The 24,587-nt window shown below is 38.2% G+C and overlaps 2 protein-coding genes across 5 annotated transcripts in view; one reads left to right on the forward strand and one right to left on the reverse strand.

Moving 5' to 3' along the window:
* LOC115222204 (putative deoxyribonuclease TATDN1) overlaps positions 1-6,513 on the forward strand; it is a 17,979-nt gene extending 11,466 nt beyond the window's left edge. For 2 of the 3 annotated variants that reach the window (XM_029792355.2, XM_036511264.1), the window contains exons 6-12: positions 733-879; positions 2,065-2,107; positions 2,868-2,994; positions 4,081-4,157; positions 4,524-4,594; positions 5,591-5,723; positions 6,189-6,513. In XM_029792355.2, coding sequence (XP_029648215.1) covers positions 733-879; positions 2,065-2,107; positions 2,868-2,994; positions 4,081-4,157; positions 4,524-4,594; positions 5,591-5,723; positions 6,189-6,291 — 701 coding nt within the window. In that variant the 3' untranslated portion in view covers positions 6,292-6,513. The remainder of the gene's footprint in view (positions 1-732; positions 880-2,064; positions 2,108-2,867; positions 2,995-4,080; positions 4,158-4,523; positions 4,595-5,590; positions 5,724-6,188) is intronic. The other variant, XM_036511265.1, reaches the window with a different exon arrangement.
* A 1,410-nt stretch (positions 6,514-7,923) lies between these two features.
* LOC115222241 (transmembrane protein 214-B) overlaps positions 7,924-24,587 on the reverse strand; it is a 38,065-nt gene continuing 21,401 nt past the window's right edge. For both annotated transcript variants that reach the window (XM_029792399.2, XM_036511107.1), the window contains exons 4-16: positions 24,052-24,183; positions 23,125-23,207; positions 21,828-21,933; positions 21,075-21,162; positions 19,254-19,395; positions 18,697-18,798; positions 18,017-18,108; positions 14,835-14,985; positions 12,996-13,113; positions 11,169-11,265; positions 10,280-10,448; positions 9,856-10,007; positions 7,924-8,195 (exon numbers count right to left, since the gene is read on the reverse strand). In XM_029792399.2, the coding sequence (XP_029648259.1) occupies positions 8,069-8,195; positions 9,856-10,007; positions 10,280-10,448; positions 11,169-11,265; positions 12,996-13,113; positions 14,835-14,985; positions 18,017-18,108; positions 18,697-18,798; positions 19,254-19,395; positions 21,075-21,162; positions 21,828-21,933; positions 23,125-23,207; positions 24,052-24,183 (1,559 nt within the window). In that variant the 3' untranslated portion in view covers positions 7,924-8,068. The remainder of the gene's footprint in view (positions 8,196-9,855; positions 10,008-10,279; positions 10,449-11,168; positions 11,266-12,995; positions 13,114-14,834; positions 14,986-18,016; positions 18,109-18,696; positions 18,799-19,253; positions 19,396-21,074; positions 21,163-21,827; positions 21,934-23,124; positions 23,208-24,051; positions 24,184-24,587) is intronic.

A 24,587-nucleotide genomic window follows, 5' to 3' on the forward strand; every position in this document is an offset into this window, starting at 1 on the left:
TAAAGACATTTTAATTCTGCATATACCTGTTCATTTAGCTGCAGAATGGAAGAGCAGATGTTCCAATGTTTCCTGGGAAAGTTACCTACAATAGACTGGCATCTTATCTCAGTGAAAATCTAGCTCTCATTCATCATTCAAGTGGGATTTAAGTACAATTTAATTCACAAAAGGATTAATATTTTCATATAAGGTCCCTGAGTTGGAAATGAAGTGTAGAAGGTTAAATGTCTCATAGCATCTGGTTGCAGGTTTCCCAGAACTTTTGTCAATATCGTCATTTTTTTAGCCATCTTAGAAACATCTGAACCACTCATACACTTTTTGAAACTTTGCATAGGCTTCTGAGCAAGTATCATCATAACAACTTTCTCTGTTATGGTTAAAGCGATGATCACATGCTACACACCTTCCTTCCAAGCACTGCTATAAACAGCGGATGTAAACTAGAATGTTAAAACCTAGTGCACATGCACAGCAGAGTTCAAGGTCAATTGGTACCAAGCAACTTTACTCTGCTTGCTTTAGCTTTGTTACTGTGGCAACAGTCCGGATACTTATTGCTCAGGCCTCGTATACAATGTATTGAATATATTTCATGTTTATACACACACACACACACTCATAAACAGTATAGCTTAAATTCATGTTCAGCCATATATATATGTGTGTTTGTATATATATACACACATACACACAACGTATTATCAAAAATATTTGTCATGTTTCTAGAACGTTTGTTCACCACTGCTGGATGTCACCCCACAAGATGTGGGGAGTTTGAAGACTCTGGTGACCCTGAGAAATACATCAAGGATTTAACGACCCTTATTTTGTCCAACAAGGACAAAATTGTGGCTGTTGGGGAATGTGGCTTAGGTGAGTTTATGATACTCTTTCTCTTTACTTCTTTCTCTCTTCCTCTCTCTCCCTTTCTCCCCCCTCTCTCTCTCTCTATATATATATATATATATATATATGTATAACGTGTATTGTGTAATTAAGTAATATTTATCTCTCACCAGGTGGAGTATGTTTTTGTTGTTACCATCACAGAGCAGTACATTATGTGTATATATATATATATATATAATATATATACCGGAGTAAACACATAAATGTGAAACAAGGTGGAAAAAAGAGTACTCAAATACCAGTGGTAGAGTAATATGCTTTATTTTAAGCAGCATATATATGTGCCACCTGACTGGCTCCCATGTAAAAAGCACCCTTTGAGCGTGGTTGATGCCAGTGCCGCCTGACTGGTCCCTATGCTAGTGGCACATAAAAATCACCCACTACACTCTCAGAGTGGTTGACATTAGGAAGGGTATCCAGCTGTAGAAATCTTACCAGATCAGATTGGAGCCTGGTGCAGCCTCCTGGTTTGTCAGTCCTTAGTCAAAGCATCCAACCCATGCTAGCATGGGAAATGGATGTTAAACAATGATGATGATGATATATATATATATATTTACATGTCATCATTTTGATAATGTTCACTTTCCCATGTTTGTATGGAGTGTATTGAGGCAAATTTCCTGTGGCCAGATGCTCTTCCTGTCACCAAACCTCTCCTGTTTCCAAGCAAGGTAATGTCTTCTCCTAATTATTCAGACATGATTTCACACAAACAACTCCCCATGTATGACTGTGATGTTTTGTTTTGCAATTAGAAGGAGTTTGGCAGTTTCTTGCTGAACAACCACACAGATGATTTGTTTATAGTGATCAAACGTTTGTGTAGACATAAGCTCATTCCCTCCATCAGATCGACATTACCTGTACAGGTGTCACATGTCAGATGACAAAATGATTGCAGAACAACATGAAATGGAGTGCTTTGCTCAAGAAAGCAATGCCTGGTCTGGGAATCGAACCCACAATCTTGCATTTGTGAGTGCAACCCCCTAACCATTAAGCCATGCACCTACACAAATATATATGCATGTATATATGTATGTATGAGTTTTTACCAATAACACCATCATATTTTAATCACCACTACCATCACCACCACCACCATCATCTTTCATTAAAATTCCATCCCTTATATTTTTTCAGATTACGACCGTTTGCATTTCTGTCCAAAAGACATTCAACTGAAGTAAGTAACACACTTTGTACTATATTGTTGTTTTCATGTTATTTTTGTTGATTTTGTTGTTGTTGTTTAGCCCCAGGCCAGACTTTATCAAGTAGGTTTCTGGTCAAAAAATATTCCAGCCATGCCCATCCAGTCAAATTCTTTATGTTCAGAGAACCCAGGACCACGTTATCCAATGCGTCCTTTATTTTAAGACAATGAGATGTGATCAGAGAGAGAGAGAGGTTGTTGTTGTTGTTGTTCTGAAGCTGGCAAAATCGTTAGCACACCTAGCAAAATGCTTTGCAGCAATTCGTCTAAAATTGCTGGCCCTGTGCCAAAATTTGCAATCATTATTACCCCCGCCTTATCAAAGGTACAGGTATTGTTTTCAGTTATGTTTGTTTGTTTGTCTGTGGACAAGATATCTCAAGAACCACTGGATGGATTCGAATGATACTTTCAGGGATGTTTGGCCTCATGACTGGCACAAATTGATTAGATTTTGAGATTAATCTGGTACTGGACAAGGATTCTGGATTATTTCTCTGTTTTTTTGTTTACTTAATTTTTGAGAACGGTCGGGTTCATTATTAGTATTCTTGTTTGTGAGACCCGTCGAGTTTATTTCAGATATTCTCATTTTAAAAATCATCTCTGGCTAATCGTTGAGAGGATATTGGTGTTGCCTTGGCAGGGGTTTCCACTCTCAGAATGCTCTTGTTATTATTATTATTATTATTATTGTTGTTGTTGTTGTTATCATTATTATTCCCTTTAGGTACTTTGAAAAACAGTTTGCCATTGCCGAAGAGGTGAAGTTACCAATGTTTCTACATTCCAGAAACTGTTCTGATGATTTCTTGGACATCATAAAAAGAAACAAACACCGCATTACTGGAGGAGTGGTAAGTGGAACCAGAACAATTCCTCTTTCTTCTAACTCACTTTCTCAATGATTCTTTGACACAAACTTCTGATCCTTAAAACACTCAAAACCTTGGATTGCCCCTGCATTATTATAATCATAGTAATATCCAGTTTCCCATGCTTGCAACCAGATTTTCTATGGCCTCATGTCCTTCCTGTCTGCAAACTTCACTTGTTCCCTAGTAAGGTAATATTTCTCCATAGCTGGACATGTATTTCTGGGAGACTTAGCAAGAAAAAAAATACCTGGCCGTATATACGTGTGTATATATATAAAATTCAACCTTTATGATGTTCTATTTATGGAAACCTTGGTCCTTTTGTCTGAAACAACTGTCTGGGAAAATAAAAATGAAATAAAAGCAAAATCCATTTTAACAGCCAATCTGATACATTTATTTTATTTGATGGAATTTATTAAACTTTGGTTTAATAAAATATGTCTGGTATTGATTATTTCTTTATATAATATATATATCCATATAAATCAAATGGGGTGATTATAACAAGGATATCCACAGGTAGTGTAGTACAAACGTTTCATGCTAAAAAAGCACCATCCGTCCGTGGCCATCTGCCAGCTCCGTCTGGCACATAAAAAGCACCCACTACACTCACGGAGTGATTGGCGTTAGGAAGGGCATCCAGCCGTAGAAACACTGTCAGATCAGACTGGGCCTGATGCAGCCTTCTGGCTTCACAGACCTCAGTTGAATCGTCCAACCCATGCTAGCATGGAAAGCGGACGCTAAATGATGATGATGATGAAGTATCACATCAGTTTTAAAATATAGACCACTCTTCAGCCACATATAGAATTTTTTAATTAAATAGACAATGTTCCTTACTATGTAAGGGGATGTCCTTTAGGGAATAGGGAGAATTCACGGATTCTCTTTTGGACATTTTACACTCCGGCTGCACCTCTCCTGCCTATGACTTCCTCTGGACTCTACTCTATGAAATGACATTCTTTTATAGTCACCAGGCCGTGTGTGTATGTCTGTATCTGTGCATGTATATGTACCTGTGTATATTTTCACCATTTAACCATTTTATTTTAGGTCCATTCTTTCACAGGAAGCAAAGAAGAAGCTGCAGCTTTGATAGAAGAAGGTCTTTATATTGGCATCAATGGATGGTAAGTGACATTTACCAATTGTTTCTGAGATTATTACTTTCTTTTCTACTTCCTTCTTTCAATTTTGGGCGGGGTATTATGTCCAATGCAGGTACTATTTAAGAAGAGTGGTCCCGGGGCGCGTACTCGCGCATCCGTGCTAGCTAGTCGTGACTAGTCGATCCTACAACGACTACCTAGCAACGTAAATAAAACACAAAATAAATAATTTTTTTAAACAAAATAACACGAAAACAAAGGATCGACTAGTCACGTCTAGCTAGTGCGAGTGCGCGCACCGTGACCAATCTTCTTAAATAGTACCCAGTATAGTACACTGGATAGCTATACAATATAATATAATTTATGTATCTTTTAAATTCAAAGTTCTTTGAAGACCCAAGAAAATATCGATGCCATGTGTTCCATACCACTGGAAAGAATGATGATAGAAACCGGTAAGAAATGAGATATTTATTAACATTTAGTATTTTCATCATCATCATCGTCAACTTTATTATAGAATTTGTTTAAAGTTCCGTCAGGATGAATGAAATCTGTGAATTACTGCAAGTTCTGTAGTCAGACCGTATGGCGGTAGGGGAGGTAATCGAAGATGCTAAGCTACATGGGAGACGTCACTGTATTACCTCCCTTCGCAAAATGAACGAATTGGATTGTAAAATGGAAATAAATCCAAGAAAACGGCTGAACGCGCGTCAGGGATTAACAGGGGAAAGGCGAAGGGTTGGAAATCGTAGCAAATCAAGCTGAGAAATGCCTTACCAGTTAGCACTTTGGGGAAGGTGGGAATGAGAATATTATCAATTCCACATAATGAAACGGAACCTGAGCTGAAGGGATAATAATAATAATGCAATTATTGTCTGCAGTGCTCAGGTGCACAACTTGTCAGGTGTGCATAAAGCATCTGCAGTAATGCACAAATGTCGGGGAAGTCCCACTGCATGACACCTTTGGTCAGGTGTCTTCTACTATAGCCTCAGGTCGACAAAAGCCTTGTAATAGGATTTGGTAGATGGAAACTGAAAGAAGCCTGTTGTGTGTGTGTCTGTCCCCCACCACTGCTTGGCAACCTGTGTTGGTGTGTTTATAACTTAGCAGTTCAACGAAAGAGACTGATAGAATAAGTGCCAGGTTTAAAATGTAATAAGTACTGGGGGGGTCGATTCCTTCAATTAAAATTTTTCAAGGTGGTGCCCCAGTATGGCCAGAGTTTAATGACTGAAAGATAAATATTCCAGTTTCAACTCAACCTCCTCCAACACCTATCTTTTGCTTTGGCCCCTCCCCTCAAAAACATGCTTCAACTCAACCGTAATTATAGTGTTCCCGCATGGTTACAAATGCTGATTTGAAACTAGTTCAAATAAAAAATAATTATAAACTCAAGTTATTGACTTCTTTTCTATTTTTTTTTAAATCGTATCTAGATGCTCCATGGTGTGAGATTCGGCCGACCCATGCTGGAGCAAAATTCATCAAGACAACTTTCCCAACAAAGAAGAAAGAGAAATGGGAGAAAGGATTTTGTGTGAAAAGTCGAAATGAACCTGCAAATATTATGTAAGTGACTGGATATTACTATAATAATAGATTTAATTATGATGGTATAAGCTGTGGAGTAACCCATTGACAATCAGGTTCTCATTTAGAAGAATTGGAGGAGTATTGCTTATGTAATAATGCTAGTAGCTACAGACTAATTTTCTCCTTTGTATGAGGGCGAGTCAAAAAATAATGCCACTTTGTTTAGGACAGGTGTAATTACCAACACAGGAACATGTATCATACATCAAAATGAAGCTGGTCATCTGTGGATCACATCCCTACTTCTCAGCATAGTCACCATTTCTCTCAATAGCAATGTTCCACCTTCAAATACCAGCATGGAAAAACAGACATTAAATATGATGATAATGAGTACCTGAAGGATTCGATTTGCCGTATTTGTTCTCCATTAAATTATTAACACAAAACTTAATTTTGTTTCCTATATTTTTTTTCAAAATTCCTCTTTTCTCGTTTCAGCCAAGTTCTTGAAGTGATAGCAACAGCTCGGTCTGAAGACATCAACACTGTTGCAGAAACAGTTTATAGGAATACAATGGAAATGTTCTTCAAGGAATCCTGATTACTTGAACCACTCTCTCTATTTTATATATATATATATAATAAATATAAAATGTAAAGTTTAATCCTTGCTTAGGACTGTGATCAACAAGTTGAGAAGACAATATGGGAAATATAAACTAGATTGGATTGGATTAATTGTGATCAAGAAATATTTTCCACATTCAATTTATAACCTAAACCATTGTCTTTGGATGAAAAATAAATTCTGTTGATATTTTCAGTTGTTTCTTTTCTGTCAAACTTTAATCCGTTCGTCACCATTTTTGTTGGAATACACTGCCTTTATTTCAAAAGTGCTAATCTCGAATTGTTGAGGGAAGGTTTGGAAGGGGTAGACCCAGGAAGATGTGGGGCAAAGTGGAGGGAAAGGATCTTCAGATGCTGGGCCTCACAGGGGAGATGACTAAGGACCAAGATTTCTGGCAGTTTGCTGTGTTTGAGGACATGTCAAGCTAAGTAAAACCATTGGTAGTCCAATAATCCTCTTGGTTATTTTGCTATTTTTATGGACGGCCTGTGCACCAAATATTATCATCATTATCTTTTAACACCTGTTGTCCAGTTAGACAGTTTGACCAGAGCCAGCAAGTCGGAGAGCTGTGCCAGATTCCAGTCTGATTTGGTCTGGTTTCCATGGCCAGATGCCCTTACTAAACACCACCACTGGGTGCTTTTAACATGGTACCAGCATGTAAATGTGGATGGTAAAGATTCTCTGGTCTGAGAGGAACCAAACTCAGTTCTGTGAAGGCACAAACTAACAGATACACTCTACAATTACAGAATGTTGTCACTTCTTACAGTAACGAACACAGCCGTATCTCACGGCCCCTATTTTGAGCTAGGTGGACTAACAAGACTGACATGTCTTGATTAATGGCACTTTATTATGATTAACTGCTTCCCACCCACCAGGAGTTTGCCCTTTATTAATTCAAGCAATATTGACCCTTCACAATATTTTATGGTCCCTGTTTTGAGCTAGATGGACTCTACCAACAACAGCTAAATGTCTTGATCAATGGGCCTTTACTGTCATTGACTCTACCAAAAAGGGGGTTTTAACTGCTGTCTTGTCCACTCAGAAGTTTGGAGTGGAAGCACTTCGTCGGTTACGACGACGAGGGTTCCGGTTGATCCGATCAATGGAACAGCCTGCTCATGAAATTAATGTGCAAGTGGCTGAGCACTCCATGTGTACCCTTCACGCAGTTCTCGGGGGATATTCAGCGTGACACAGAGAGTGACAAGGCTGGCCCTTTGAAATACAGGTACAACAGAAACAGGAAGTAAGAGTGAGAGAAAGTTGTGGTGAAAGAGTACAGCAGGGATCACCACCCCCTGCCGGAGTGTCATGGAGCTTTTAGGTATTTTCGCTCAATAAACACTCACAACGCCTTGTCTGGGAGTCGAAACCGCGATCCTACGACCGCGAGTCTGCTGCCCTAACCACTGGGCCATTGCGCCTCCACGCTCAGAAGTTTATTTATTGATTCAACCATCGCTGACCCTTACTTTAACCCAAGTTCATCTTAAAAAAGAAAAGACGCATATCATCAATAGTAGAAGACAAGAATACTGCACAGCAAAAATACACCAAAAGCTATGAAAGAAGAAGAGTAAATTGTGGTTAATAGGAGCTTTTTTATTTATTTTTTATTCAAACAAGTACTTTTGTCTCCTTTCATTTTAGCTTTAGTTGTTTGTTTTTGCGTTATTTAATGGTCTTAACAAATTTTAAAAAATTAAAATTCTCCTTCAATTCCAGCCGATTCTCAAGTTGCTGCTGTAGAAGATTCCAGGTATTTGCTACACCACTGGACAAAAGTCAGTGTAACGTGCTGGATATTCCCCAATGCTTTTGATAAAGTTTCCTGGATATTCTTCACAGAGAAATCACCCCTGGAATGTTAAAAATAAAAAAATTAAAATAAACAAAAAATAATCAATGAATTAATTGCTAAGATTTTCAGCAATTGGTTACATTTTTATCATCATTTTGATGTCTACTTTTCCATGCTTACACAGATCAGAATTTATTGAGGCAGATTTTCAACAACCAGACGCTCTCCCTGACACCAACCCTCACCTGTTTCCAAGTAATGGTAATATTTCCCGCATGGCCAGACACATTCTCGCAGAATATTGGAAATGAACGACATTGCTTGTATGACAGTGGCACTCATTTACAACTACTACACAATATCAAGACAAGGGTACACACAAACAGGTTTCAAGCAAATTCACACACAAGGACAGGTCAGCCTAGGGCTATAATAGAAGACACTTGCCCAATGTGTGACACAATGGGACAGAACCTAAAACCATGTGGCTGAGATGTAAACTTCTTAAACCACACAGCCACTCTAGCACCCATCATTAATATTTACCGACAGTTCAAATACAGCGCTCCCACAAGAAGGAAACATCAAAATTCAAAGTTTAGACGACCTCAAAAGTATCTTGACGCCTGAACAACATTATTCCATGCCAATAATTATAATACCTAGTGGTTGTTTAGGTGGTAGATTGGCAGTTGTTGGAGAGTCAGGCAGAATGCCTTGTGGTATTGGTTCTGATTCTGTAGACTAAGTTCAAGTCCTGCTGAGGTCTGGTTTGCCTTTCATCCTTTTGAAGTACCAATCCAGAGCAGCAGATTAGTGGAACTTGTAAGGAAGTCAAACCACATGTCTTGTAGAGTATGTTTCAGCTCTCTGCATTGGGTTCAAACCTGGCCATAGTCCTGTGTGTGACATGTGGTACACAGGACATATTTCTTTGGCTTCCATGCATCATGTATGATACACAATCCCAAATCTTTTTCAATCACCAGAAGAACTCGAGACATGCAAAGAAATGTTTACATTACTCAGAGTGTATATAAAACAAAGATTGACCAAATGCCTGAAAAACAAACATTATGAAAATGTTTTGGACACATAAATGGTTAAGGGGTTTTATTGTACTAAATTCCAGCAGAGAATTCTAGAGGTATTTTCACTACCTCAGTAAGGCAAGGTTTTTTTCCTTTTATAGTTCATATAAATGCTTTGATCAAATGAAGACTTGCAAAGACCAATCACTATACGAGTCGCTCCTGTTTTTTTTTAGCTTAATCTATTTCCAACAGAGAAGACTGTAGAGGTATCTCTACCATGTTGGTAAGACAAGGTTTTTTTTCAGTTGTATATAAATACCTTGATTAGACGTATCAAAATAGACCTTGCAAAGATCAGTCACCTCGTTAATCATATCTAAGTTTGTAGATGTGAAATATTGATGATTGGTCAAAGCCTCAACTAATTCCCAATCAATTGTAGATCACTCAGGACCACACATGACCATCTCAGATTAAGATGTGCCTTGTAAGAAACATATATTCTAGTTGTCTGCGTCACACACACACACACACACTCAAGTCCAAAGAATTAAAGAAAAAGATATGATAATCCCAAGTAGAACTCGACCACAGATCTGCTGGAGAATAGGGTTGACATAATGTAAACAAAGAATTCTCTGAAACAAAAAAGGTTTGAAAAGTTGGTCATTTTGAGCCACTTACTCTGCTATTTGTGTTGAGAGGAATGTGTAGAAACTTTGGCTGAAATATATGAGATGTTGCCATAACCAGAGGCAGTAGTCTTGGAGGAAAGAGAGAGATAACCAGAAGAAATCTATCAGTTGGTCCCAGAACTCTGGTGATGCATTGTACAGCTGAAGTGAGACAAAAGGAATGAAGAAATGTCGTGAATAAAATAATAGCTAAGAAAAAAATTCTTCTCAAATGATAAACACGACAAAAGTGAATTATAGGAACCCTATAACATTGGAGTTAAACTTTATCAATCAGCCCCAAAGGTTTTCCTCGACCAACTGACCCCGAATTTACAGACAATGAAAGCAAACAAGAGACAGACAGACAGATAAAAGAGAGAGAGAGAGAGAGAAGGTAAGAGCTGAAGAACTTGTGAAAGAAAACGACTTACCCATTCCTTGCCTTCTAATAATTTTACATGCAACCAATGTCTTTGAGAGGCTGTGGCATCAACAACATACAAACTAAATTCCTTCGTCTTCATCCATGCTGTCAATAAGTAGGGTCTCAGTGTTTTTTCAGCAACATTGTAATATTTTATGGAATTTTCTTTAAGAAACCTAGAATAATAATAATAATAACAATAATAATCTTTACTGGAAGTACAAGGCCTCAAATTTGGAGGAGGGGGACTAGTCAATTACATCAACTCAGTGTTTCACTGGTACTTAATTTATTGACCCCAAAAGGATGAAAGGCAAAGCCGACCATGGTAGAATTTGAACTCAGAACGTAGCAACAGATGAAATACTGCTAAGTATTTCCCCTGGTGTGCTAAGGATTCTGCCAGCTCACTGCTTCAATAATAATAATAATGATGATAATTTCTAATTTTAGCACAAGGCAAGCAGTTTTGAGGGGATGGGGTAAGTTGATTACACTGACCCCAGTACTTTACAGGTGTCCATTTTATTGACCCTGAAAGGATGAAATGCAAAGTCAACCTGGGCAGTATTTGAACTCAGAATGTAAAGCCAAAAGAAACACTGCTAAACATTTTTTTTTTTTGGCACAGAAATTATTCTACCACTCACTGCTTTAATAATGATAATGAGTTCAAATTTTTGGCACAAGTAATTTTGAGGGAATGGGGGTTAAGTCAATTACATAAACCCCAGTGTTCACCTGGTACTTATTTTATTGACCCTGAAAGAATTAAAGGCAAAGTTGAGCTCAGCAGAACATAAGGACAGACGAAATGCTGCTAAGCATTTTGCCTGGAATGCTAATAATTCTGTCAGCTTTCCACCTGAATAAAAAATAGCAAACAATATACTCACACTCGAGTTTTGAAAGAGTAGAACTCTATTCGCTGCCATGTGTGGAGTGTAGCATCTAAGACACCGAACCTGTCTAGAAACTGCACTGTCTGTGAACCTGTAGAAAACAAGAAAGATGGTTAAATGTCTGGATATATTAGAGCAGAAAAGTCCTGCTCTGACAAGAGGAGCAGTTTTTATGCTATCAACCGCATCTTTACAGAATCATCATCATTGCTTAACGTCCGTTTTCCGTGCCAGCATGAGTTGGACGGTTCAACTGGGGTCTGGGAAGCCAGAAGGCTGCACCAGGCTCCAGTCTGATCTGGAAGTGTTTCTACAGCTGGATGCCCTTCCTAACGCCAACCACTCCATGAGTGTAGTGGGTGCTTTTTTACGTGCCACCGGCACAGGTACCAGGGGAGGCTGGCAGCGGCCACAATCAGTTGGTGCTTTTTACGTGCCACCGGCACAGAAGCCAGTCAAGGTGGCACTGGCATCAGCCACGTTCAGATGGTGCTTTTTGCGTGCCACTGGCACAGGTATCACAACTACAATTTCCATTTGATATTTATTTTGATGAATGAATAAAGATAATTTATATTTACATTGACACTTTGATCTCTAACTGTGGAGGGAACCTGTGAAAGAAGTAGACCCAGGAAGACATGGGGCGAGGTGGTGAAGCATGATCTTCGGATGATGGGTCTCATAGAGGGGCAAGGACAAGTGATTCAGACCTTTGGTGATTTGCTGTGCTTCAGAAGACACGTCATGCCATGTGAAATTGAAGTCGTGGCCAGTGCTGGTGACATATAAAAGGCACCAACTACACTCTTAGAGTGGTTGGCATTAGGAAGGGCATCCAGTTGTAGAAATCAAGCTATATCAGACTGGGTCCCGGGATGACTTTCTGGTTTACCAGCTCCAAATGGAGAACGAACACTAAATGAGGATGATGAATCTCCTTGTACAACCATCAGTGATGTAGTGGCTGAAATCATTTTCACATTTAATTTAGAAATGAAGGATTCAAGCCTGAATCCAATGCATGATATTTCCAGTGTAGCCATAAGTGCTGTGGTGGAAAAGTTTGTTTTGCAACCTTACAACCATGAGGTTCCAAGTTCCGTTCTGAGATATGGCACTTGGGATCACAAGTGGTTTAGCAGAGCCAGAGAAGCAACAACTTGACAGTGAAATTTCTGCTTCAACATAAAAGGGGTTTTATAAAGGGTAGAACACAGCAGAAAAGTTTGTCTGCAACAGACAAGACTTAGAGTTCTTTCTAATCCACATAAACTTTTACCTCGTCAATAGGTAACCAGCAAAACAGAATTGCAGAGTCCATGACTCCTTAATATATTCCATGTTTTATGGGGTCCCAACAGCTGGATGCCTTTCCTATTCCCAATCATTCTACAGCATGGCCTGGGCATCATATCACCAGCAATAAAGCTCTTGGCAACTCTGAATAACAAAGTCTCTACACCAAACATGGACAAACTACAGTCTGTGGAATTTTAAGAATGGCACACTTAAACAATAAATTACCTGGAATTTTTTTTAGAAGTGTGGGGCCTGTTTGGACCTGCTTCTCAAAAAGGATTGCCCATGCCTGCTGTACACAGTTACTCCTAGAAATAGCAGACAAATCGCTCTCAAAATGCATCTTCCATCTCAAAAAGATGAAGGATATTTTGGATAATATAATATACTCGCTCATATAAGACAAGATGGTCATGGCTGAAATCAACCCCTTTAATCATCAGTCTGCTTGAACAATGTGGGGTGTTTTGTGCATGAAGTAAAACTAAGAAAGAAATAATGAAATATTGTAGGTCTTACCTCTAAAACTGCCACCCAGGTAAACATCAATGAAAAACAATGAAACCAGACAAGATATGATGAGTAAAACCACATGGGACCAAGGAAACTGGGGCTGCGTCATTTTCTGCAACAAATCCTGTAGAAAAGAGAAGATTCACATATCCATATAATATCATCATTTAATGTCTATGTTCCATGCTAACACAAACTGGACAAGCTGACAGGATTCAATAGGTCCAACGACCTCATTGTACTCCAATATACACACATACACATACACTCCTACATGCATATCACACATACACACACATATACAGTGTGTGTAATAGGCTAGCATTGGGCCCTCCTACAAAACCCATCCTAACATCCCCTCCCTTCTACTTTTGCGACAACCCCTGTCACTAAACCCAATCTATTCTATTGCATGTAATGCCCAACCACCCAATTAGAGACTCTCTCTCTCTCCCCCCACCCTATATATATATATATATGCACATACATACACACACGCACACACACACATACATACATACATACGAGAGTGGTTTGAAAAGCTGATAGGCAGACTATGAAGGAGTGATGCTAGAGCTGTGAAATCTTGCATGCAAGAATTCCAACTTTTCTTATTAATAACTGCATTGTTTCTTTCCAGGTAAATTCACATCTGACTGTTCAAAGAAGACTTTGAAAGTAACTAGTAGTGACATCTCTTGAGAGTGGACAAAATTTGGCATCGTTCTGTTATCAAGTACCTGCAGAAAAAGCGTTTCGCCCTCAAGGACATTCATGGTAAAAAATGATTGCTACATTAGGAGATGATGCTTCAGCTTCACCAACAAAAGTGGGCAGCGGAGTTTAGGAGGAGGAGAAGGGAGAGTCTTGGAGATGACCAGAGGTCTGAATGTCCTGCAACTGCCACCACCAAGGAAAACATTGATCATGTTCATCCAATGGTGATGGAGGACAGGCAATTGGTTATAAATCAAACAGACAATTCTATTAGTATATTCTATAAGAGAGTTGAGAATATTCTGTGCAATGGACTTGGCATGATGAAGGTTTCTGCTTGGTGGGTGCCACATCTTCTGACACCTGATCAAAAGTGCACCTGGCTGATCACATCTTGGGGAAATCTGACATTGAAGCAGATCCAGCTGGTTTTCTTGAAGGTTTCTTAATCCAGGATGAATGTTGTCTTCATTACTGAGCCAGAGACAATCCATGCAGTGGAAGCACCCCTCCTCACCTGCTCCGAAGAAGGCCAAGGTCATTTCATCTGCAGTATTTTGGGATGCAAAAGGAATTGTGTTTATTGACTCTCTTCAAAAGGGCCACACCATCAATGGAGAATATTGTGCCAACTTGTTGAGGCAGTTACGAAAGGCCATCAGGAAAACTGACAAAAGTGGTCTAGTTTCAGCAGGAAAACCTTCCACCCCACAAGCCTCTAGTCACCTGATTTGGCCCCATCTGACCATCATCTGTTCCCCAACACGAAAAAACACTTGGCTTATATCTGCTGTCGATGACTTTTTTGACCAACAGGATGAAAGCTTCTTCAACAATGGGACCCAAACACTGCAACACCAATGGAAGAAGTGTGTGGACAGCATGGGAGGGGAGGAGAGCATGGCTATGTTAAAAAATAACCCTCATTTGGTCAGATTCCATGAGAGTATCTTGGTTGGCCTATAAACTTTTCAGTCAATTCTTGCATTTACACATATACACCTGTAAGACAGACACACAGCTTATATTGTTCATCTTTGACCTCCTGTAATTTGAATCAGATTAAATCAGTGATAAATCTATAAATACTGAAAAAATGTGTTTGCACACCATGTGCATAATACATACCTTGCATATGGACAAACACGGGTCTTTGGAACCCTTCACCGATAATTCAGTATTAGTCACAGAAAAGGAATGAAGAGTATCGTACAGTTGTTTCTGATTAACCTCTCTTGATATTCTTTTCCAATTCTCAAACAAATAAGTCATCAGAATTCTAGAGAAAGAAGAAAAATTAGAAGAAAAAATAAAATAAAGAGAAATTAACCATCATCCTTAAAGCTACATTACATTATGATTTTAGGTACCATTTAGGCCCCTGTTTAAGGGTGGAACTATTTTTGCTTGCAATCTTTTAGCTTTTGTTTCAGTCATTAGACTGAGGCCATGCTGGGGCATGACCTTGATAAATTTTAGTTGAACCAACTGGCCCCACTACTTCTTTTTAAGCCTGGCACTGATTTTATCAGTCTCTTATGCCAAACCGCTAAGTTACAGGGATGTAAACACACCAACACCAGTTGTCAAGCTGTGGTGGGGGACTCCCATATATATCTATATATATATATATGTGTGTGTGCCTGTATATTATATATACACATATATATAATACATAATATATACATATGTATGTCATCATCATCACCATCGTTTAACGTCCACTTTCCATGCTGGCATGGGTTGAACGGTTTGACTGAGGGATGGCAAGCCAGAAGGCTGCACTAGACTCCAGTCTGATCTGGCAATATTTCTACAGCTGGATGCCCTTCCTAACGCAAACCACTCCAAGAGTGTAGTGGGTGCTTTTTACATGTCATCATGTGTGTGTCGACAAAACGCACGCACCCTCTTAAGTAAGATTGTTCTGTATATCAAGTTTCGCCTTGATATTAACTCTCACGCGCACTCTGCTCTTTCTTTCTTTATATCCCATCCCCTTTTCGTCTTTTTTCCCTCACTTAACTTGTCTCTTCCTCTCTCTCTCATTCTTCATTCTCTCTCTCCCCCCTCACCATTCTTCATGGTCTCCTCGCACCATTCCCCTTCTTCTCTCCCTTCCTCTTGCTCCTCCTCCCCCATTCCCGTCGTCCATCTGCGACGATACTTCCGCCGTAACTGCTAACGGTCTTTCTCCCCCGCCTTTTAAGGCTACTGGACGGCTTTTCCTGCTCTCTCGTCGTTCACAAAAAATTCAGCGTTTGCAATACTTTTTTCGTTCGGCGTCAACAGCCCTTCTTATCTCGTTCTCCCTGTCCTGTCTTTTACTGTTATATATATTTTTTTACTGTTTATATATATATATATATATATTTTTTTTACTGTCTATATTTTTGTACTGTCGTTACTGTCTCGTTTTTTTACCATTTTTTACCCCTCTGCGAAAAGATCTCAGAATTTTAATTGCTTTGCTTTTCGCAGGAAGGAAAGTTTCTTGTCGAAGATACGTCTCGCTTTTATCCTTCGAAACGTAGAGTAGATGAAACCTTAGCGACTGAAGAAGGGGTTTTTTCGTTGTTTTGTTGTTTTTAAAAAAATGTCCTGTTCCTTTGGTTTGTGTCTATGTTTGCGTTTCTCTATGTGTTCAACGTCCCTTTGGTGTCCTGTACTCATATATGCGTGTATATGTACATGTAGAGGTAGGTACGTATATATATGTTTATATATATACGCATATGTTTTATTTCTTTTATTAATATATATATATATATATATATATATATACACAAGATTTTTCCTTGTAAGCTGTTTTTAACATTTTCTTATTATCAAAGAATGTATATATGTATTGTAATATTTTGTGACAACCAGTACTTAACACAACAAAGCTCATACAAAGTTTTACATTTTACTTTTGACAATCTTTTTCTAAAATAGTGAAACCGGTCAAGTGAATAAACATCTTTTAAAATTGCATTTTCAAACCTTTCATATATATATATATATATATATATATATATGTATTTGTGTGTGTCCCCCTCCCCACTCCATCATTTAACAACTGATGCTGGTGTGTTTAGGTTCCCGTAACTTAGCAGTTTGGTACAAAAGACCGGTAGAGTAAGTACCAGGCTTACAAAGACTAAGTCCTGGGGGTTGATTCCTTCGACTAAAACCTTTTAAGGTGGTGCTCCAGTATGGCTGCAGTCAAATGATTGAAACAAGCAAAAGAATAAAACAAAATCCATCTCAACACTGTGCCATAAACCATGATCTAATTCAGTGGTTCTCGACAAGGGTCCACATGAACCTTGGAGGGGGGTGGGGTCCAAATAAGATTTTGCTGTTAAGAATTTAATACATTCGTTGTACTTCTCAAATCCACAAAATATTTTAATTCTTCACACAATTCCTTAGAATATTTAATTATAAAAATAGGTTGTTTGTTGTTTTTAAGACATCAAATGGCTATGAGGGTCCATCCTAACAGAATAGGAATCAATGGGGTACATGGGTAAAAAAGGGTTGGGAACCACTGATCTAATCAATGTTTTACAGATCAGATCTGAACCAATCCTACCCAGATCTTTCTTTCTTGTTCTAGTGACACAATTCTTTCCATTCTCAATCTGTGTGTCTCAACAGAAATATGGTAACAGAACTATGGTTAAGCACTGTGACTCCGGTACTCAGAACTAATGCTACAAGTCCAGTACACTAGACTAGTATCACATTTCTGCCAGTGACATTCAAGACAAGCCAACAAGAGGGCCTCTAATACAATCACTTGACCAGCTAGAAATAGCAGACAAATCTCCCTCAACTTACACATTAACATCTTACAAATGGAAGGCAGTACTGGGGATAAACAACAACAAGAACAAATCCAAGATGGCTAAGGAAAGGTTGGATCTTTTCCTTTTGATAGACGGAATTCAACACAGTTTCTAGTTAACTAAACAATTTGAAACTTCGTATACTGGTAGAATGTGTCAAAAGAAAACATTATTTTCACTTGGCTTTTTTGATAAATTTGTAATTCGTTTGTTTAATGTAGTTTAATTTTTCAAATTTTAACCAATCGTTAAAATGATTTCAGCAAATGATTTCAGCTCAAAAGAGAGCATACGATTGGTTAAAATTTGAAAAATTAAACTACGTTAATGTTTTCTTTTGACACATTCTACCAGTATACGAAGTTTCAAATTGTTTAGTTAACTAGAAACTGTGTTGAATTCTGTCTATCAAAAGGAAAAGATCCGAAAGGTTAATAAATATTTAAAACAAAAACAACAACAGCAACAACATACCCTGACTGTTTTAGGTGCTTTGGATACATTTGCTGCCACAGACTAAAACAATGGTCATCTTTCAAGAGGCACTTCACCAAACTGGTCAGTAGCTACAACATCAACAGCACAAAACACCTGAGAATATACTTATGGATTTCATTGGCATTCAGTTATTATATATACACAGAGGTAAATACAGGTAGATAGATACACACACACGCTTACATACATATATGCACATAGGTGTACACCAACTCACTTTCAGTAAGATTTGAACTCAGATTACAACAAATCAAAAGTAACACGCTAAGAGTTGCTGAAGCATGGAACAAACTGCCGGCATCAGTTGTTAGTTGTCGGAGCACTGCATCCTTCAAAACTTCCATGCTTCCTGAGATTCGCCAACACTGCACCTGATTTTCTCCCCTCCATACACACAAGCAAGCATGTATCTGACTCATACACTGTTCACTTCCCAGACATTTGTACATTACTGCATATGCTTTATACGCACTTTTGACAAGTTGTGGTGCACCTGAGCACTGGATACAATAATTTCATTATATCATAAGGAAAGAAGGCAAAAGTTGACATTTGTAGATTTAAACATATCTTCTAGAAAGACAAACATATTTAGTCTAGTTTTCTCCAAACACAAGAAAGTAAGATAAATTGTTTGATATTTTATAAAGTTTTACCTCTGTTTTCAAGGCTTGAGAGCATGTGGAATTCAATCTGGTTAGGTAGGATGGGAAAAAAGATCGTAACGTTTTGTCTGGATTTGGTCCATATGTAATAACCTTAAGAAAAAAAACAAATACAACAATTACAATAAATAAACAAAGCACTTTTGAACAGAATATAAACAATGGAAAAAAGAACAAGAAAATCAAGGATAATGAAGAAGTAATTAAATAATCTGATAGGAGAAATAAAAATGGAATGAAGGGAATATGAGACAGACAGACAACACAAAGGGTTACAAGAGGTAGACAAAAACTTGAAAAGGGACAGATGCAATGCAGACAGACAGACAGACACTGTGAACAGTGAATTGTATGCTGAAAAAAGGGGGGAAAAAAGTAGATGTTTCTCAAAGTAAAGATTTAAGAAACAAGGAACAAAACCTACGAGATACTTTTTTGCTTTTTATTTTATAACTAAAAACGTTAACATTTTCTTAGAATAATTCGTCAACCAGAAAAAATGTGTGCTTAAGAAGTGGCAGACAAATAAAAAAAAAAAAGGTATTTACCTTCAATTTTGCATTTAACACTTTTAATTTTTTCCGTAAATCATTTTGTATATTGATGTTAGTGTTGTATATCAAATCAAGGATGTAGAAATATTCCTTTACAGAAATTACTCCGTATGCAGAAGACACATTCTTGTGAATACTGGAAAAATATAAATTCATATTGTAGGACGGATTAAAAAAAAAAAAAAAATTAAAAATCAAATATGAATGAATTTGTTTCAATAACAAAGACTTTTCAAATAATATGAAATAAATACAACATCCTCCATCATCATCATTGTTTAACGTCCGCTTTCCATGCTGGCATGGGTTGGACAATTTGACTGAGGACTGGCGAACAAGATGGCTGCACCAGGCTCCAATCTTGATCTGGCAGAGTTTCTACAGCTAGATGCCCTTCCTAACGCCAACCACTCCGTGAGTGTAGTGGGTGCTTTTACGTGCCGGTGGTACATAAAAAGTTTGGCCCTCTATGTGAAGGAAATGTTGGTATCCCTTCCTTGAAAATCATCATTATATTTGTTTTAACATCCATTTTTCCAAGATTGCATCAGTCAGACAGAATTTGTTGAGTCTGGATGCCATTCTCATCTCCACTCCTCATGGTTGGATACATTTTCACAGAAGATTCGAAATGAAAGACATTACTTCTATGATGGTGGCACTTATTTACAACTATTGTGCAATGTCAAAACAGAGAGACAGATGCACACACAAACTGGGCTTCTTTCAGTTTTGATCTACGAAACCCACTCACAAAGCTTTCATTGGCCTGAGGTGTGATAGTGGGACTGAACCTGAAACCATGTGGCATAACGAGCTTCTTAAAATTGTGTGTGTGTGTGTGTGTGGTGTGTGTGTGTGTGTGTGTGTGTACATAGGAGGGAGTGCTGAAAAGTCCCTGGCTTTAAGGGTATCACAAAGGGACTGGTTGGGGGTCCAACATTCTGAAGTCTTTTACAGGGTTTAGAAAAACTAAAGGACTGCTGCAATAAGTGCATGGATCTGAGAGGGAAATAGGTTGAATAAAATCATAATTAACTGATCCTCCTCTATTTTCTTTTACCCAGAACCAAGACCTTATCAGCACCCTTGTGTGTGTGTGTGTGTGTTAATTGCTTGTAGGGACACAGTATTTTCGTTTTGCAACCATAATATACTACCAAGTGTGTTAAAGGTTTACAAAATATTGCATCTTATTTTGGTGTTAGTAGCACAATATTTTTCACTTTTAAGCTTATCTCTATAGACTTTCTACAGAATTCAGAACCAGCCACTGCCAAGATGTTTTATCTAATGAATACGTTTGTGTAAACTATACAATCGCATTGTTTACAGAGACGAAATGTCACACCTTGTAGTTCTGGCACGGAATTCTACAGAAAATCTAGAGAGAATCCCCATCATCATTTAGCATCCATTTTCCATGCTGGCATGGGTTAGATGGAACTGGTAAGTCAGAGAGCTGCACTAAGCTCCAGTCTGATTTGGCTTGGTTTCTATGGTTGGATGCCCTCCCCAACACCATCCACTCCAAGAGTGTAATGGGTACCTTTTACATGTCATCGGCACTGGTCACGACCACGATTTCACTTGGCTTAGCATGTCTTCTTAATCACAGCAAATCGCCAAAGGTCTCGATCACTTGTCATCACCTCTGTGAGATCCAACATCCAAAGATCATGCTCCACCACGTCATCACACGTCTTCCTGGGCCTACCTCATCCACAGGCTCCCTCCACAAAAATATATGAATATATGTTAGGTGAACTTATAGCTAAAATTTGGGGAAAAAAATTGTGAAATCTGCATGTATACCTGAATAACGTCTCTAAGTAGTCTACGGGATATGATGCCACCGTTATTGTACGAAATCCCAATGAAGAAATCATAAGTTCCATCCAAACTGAAAACAAAGAAAAAAAAGCATTTAATATGTGTGTGTGCATATGTATATACATTCTTTTATCGTTTACTTGTTTCGGTCATTGGACAGCAGCCATGCTGGGCATACATTTTTATTTCATATTTATTTGTTAGTGGAGACAGTTAACACCTCTCAATCACAGTATTTTTTTTAGGCTGTGACAGATTTTATTTGGGAATTTTGTCCTTCTAGAACAGAGAGCATCACACTTTTTGCTGGCTGGTAGATTGGAGCAATGTGAAATAAAGTGTCTTGCTCAAGAACACAACTGAACTTAGAACATAAAGGATCACAAGGCATTTTGTTTAACACTACAGTTTCTGGCAAAAGCTGGACTACATACAGGTAAATGTTACCAAAATAGGATTTCAAAGGGTTTCTTTCATCACCGTTACATGATGGCGACATGCACAGGAACAAACAACTCAATATGTGTAGACACATACCTACACATATGTACTCTTATCTCAATGCATGTGGACACACCTGCACCTACACCGCAACAATGTGAACACTCACCAGCACACCTGTAGACTAACCTCAGTACGTGTGGACACACATGCAAACAGGCACACAAAATTAAGCAAAAATATTCAATGTCAAATGTCAAACTAAAAAGTTAACATGGAAAAATATGAACTTACTTCTCAAACCTGTAGAAAGGTCCTTAAAACCAGCTTGCCCTAAAGCCCAAAGGATAGCAGAGCAACGCAAAGGGCGATTTTGGTGACTTTTTAAAAGTTCCATGTACTGTTTGATAGAGAAACGGGAGGAAGAGTCAAACGAGGGAAGTATTTTCCAATGAGGAAAAAAGGAAAAAGTTACATTTTTATTTTAATGAAAAAATACAGGAAATAATGAGACGAACTACAAAAGTTGATCAAATGGAACTGTCTGTTACTGGTACAAACTTAGGTGACAGAAAGAACTGTAGTTTCCAAATTAACATCCAATTAATGTATTTTTCCATGCTAGCAAGGGTTAGAGAGGTACATATTTGTGATAATGGACTGAATTGAACCATAACTAATCTGCACATTTTAAGAACTCACAGATGGTGATTCAACAATTCCCCCTCACAGCTGCATGCACATCTGCGATGTTTTTCTCAGTTCTGCTGGTTGCGGGTCTCCCAGAACGTTTGTCAATATTGACATTTTTTCGGCCATCTTAGAAACGTCTGAACCACTCAAACAATTGTGTGTGGCTCATACACCCCTCTCCATACACTTTCTGCAATTTTGCGTAGGCCTCTGAGCAGGTATTACTATGACAACTTTCTTTGTTATGGTCAATGCAACAACCACATGCTACACACCTTCCTTCCAAGCACTGCTCTGAACCCCAGAAGTGAGCTAGAACGTTAAAACAGTGTGCATGCACAGCAGAGTTCAGGGTCAATCTGTGGCAAGCAGCTTTACTCTGTGTGTTTTAGCTTCATTACTATGAAGCTAAAACACACAGTCCGGATACTTATTGATCAAACCTCATATATATATATATATATATATATATATACACACACACACATACACACTGGAGCCTGGAGCAGCCTCCTGGCTTCCCAGACCCTGGTCGAACCGTCCAACCCATGCTAGCATGGAAAACAGACGTTAAACAATGATGATGATATATATATCATCATCATCATCGTTCGTTTAACGTCCACTTTCCATGCTAGCATGGGTTGGACTAATATATATATATATATGTATGTATCATACACAGTTATATATATGGTTGTCACCAGGATGAGGGAGTCAATATATATTCTTTAAGAGCCAAATCTTAAATGTCAAATTTTAGGTTTATATTTTAATTCATTTTTTTATGATGCAAATGATTTGTTCATCAATAAAAAAAAAACACGCTTGAAACAGCTGTAGTGAACAGGTGTTCGTTCTTGTACAATATATCGTTATGGTCAGCTAATTCGCTTACCTGTGGAAGTTTGGAGATGACTAGATCTGGTTCTTCTCGAGCCAATAACTGAATAAATATACGATAACCATAAGTTGGTAGACCTGCAAATGAAGTAAGTCTTAGAATAGACAGACAGCAAATTGTGAACTGATAAAAGCTGGAAGGAAAGAAAGAAAAGACTGCAATGGTTGAGTCAATCCAACAATCTGAAGCAGCACCAATTTGTATAGAGGTACTCTCTAAGTGGTACTGATATATATATACAAGAGATAATGGTGTCATTGAGACCCAATAGTGTCTATTTTCTTTCCTCCACCTCACTCTGTATTTTGTATCACATCTAAACTAACTATGACTTAATTTTTCCTCTCCGATGAAGGGATATTACTAATATCCTGGAAACAGCTGTAAAACCTATCTATAAATGTTCTAATATCTATACAGCCTTGGTTTTCTATCTCATTACGCAAAAAATTCATATATATATATATATATATATATATATATATGAGAGAGAGAGAGCTTTTGTCTTTTAGTTAAATCAATCCTATAACTTACTTTTTGAAACCTAATACTTATTCTATCCATCGTTTTGTTTATCTGCCTTTGTACCTCCATAACAGCTCAAAGATTATTCTTCTGGCTAATTTGCGATGCAGCAGCAGTTGGAGTTTAAGTGACCATCCATTTGAGGCACTACTCTATGTTATTCATACTAAATTCATTTTACTTTCACTCACCATGTATATAAAATCTGTTATAAGTTTGGGTGTTGAAATGGGAGAAAAAGTATTGAAGCAGGGAGTTCATTCATTCAGTTGAAGTTTCAGATCCACTCTGTCCACTACTCAGAGTTTCTCCTACTGTGTCTGGCAATTCAACTTGACCGTTTGTCAAGACGGAGTGTGGTGCTAGATGCTCAAGGAGGGAAAGTACGTGACTTACCTTTTGCCGATTCATTCAGCATACTGTTAATGGAATGCCGGAAAATCAGTTCACGCTGGACGGCAGGACTGCGACGTAAGGTTAATAGAAGAAACTTTTTCACATCACTTCTAAGCACACAGAGGGGGAAATCTGCCAAAAAACATTTAAAAGATTACAGTCAGAAATACTTGAAGAGGTAGCTGGAGTGGACAGATAGCAGAAATGGTAGGGCATTTTTAAATTCTACAAAGAACTTTGGTTAGAACCCACAAGTCAAACTGAACTTTTGCCTTTTGTCTTTCCCAGGCTGATGATGAAATAAGAACTAGGGTTATTGACAGTCATCACTTACTCTTACCCTCACCCACCTCTACTACTAGCCACCACCACCACTCTATTATACTCTTACTTTCTTCTGTAATTGCTTTATCTACTAATTGCTATCATTTTTTCTTCTCCAAGGATCTGACTGAAGTCAGAGTTCATGTAGGTCAACCACATGGTCACAGCAGACGAGGAAATATCTCAGAGATGGGAACTGACCGGGATACTGC

The sequence above is a fragment of the Octopus sinensis genome, linkage group LG19 (genome assembly GCF_006345805.1).
Source record: "Octopus sinensis linkage group LG19, ASM634580v1, whole genome shotgun sequence".
NCBI lineage: Eukaryota > Metazoa > Mollusca > Cephalopoda > Octopoda > Octopodidae > Octopus > Octopus sinensis.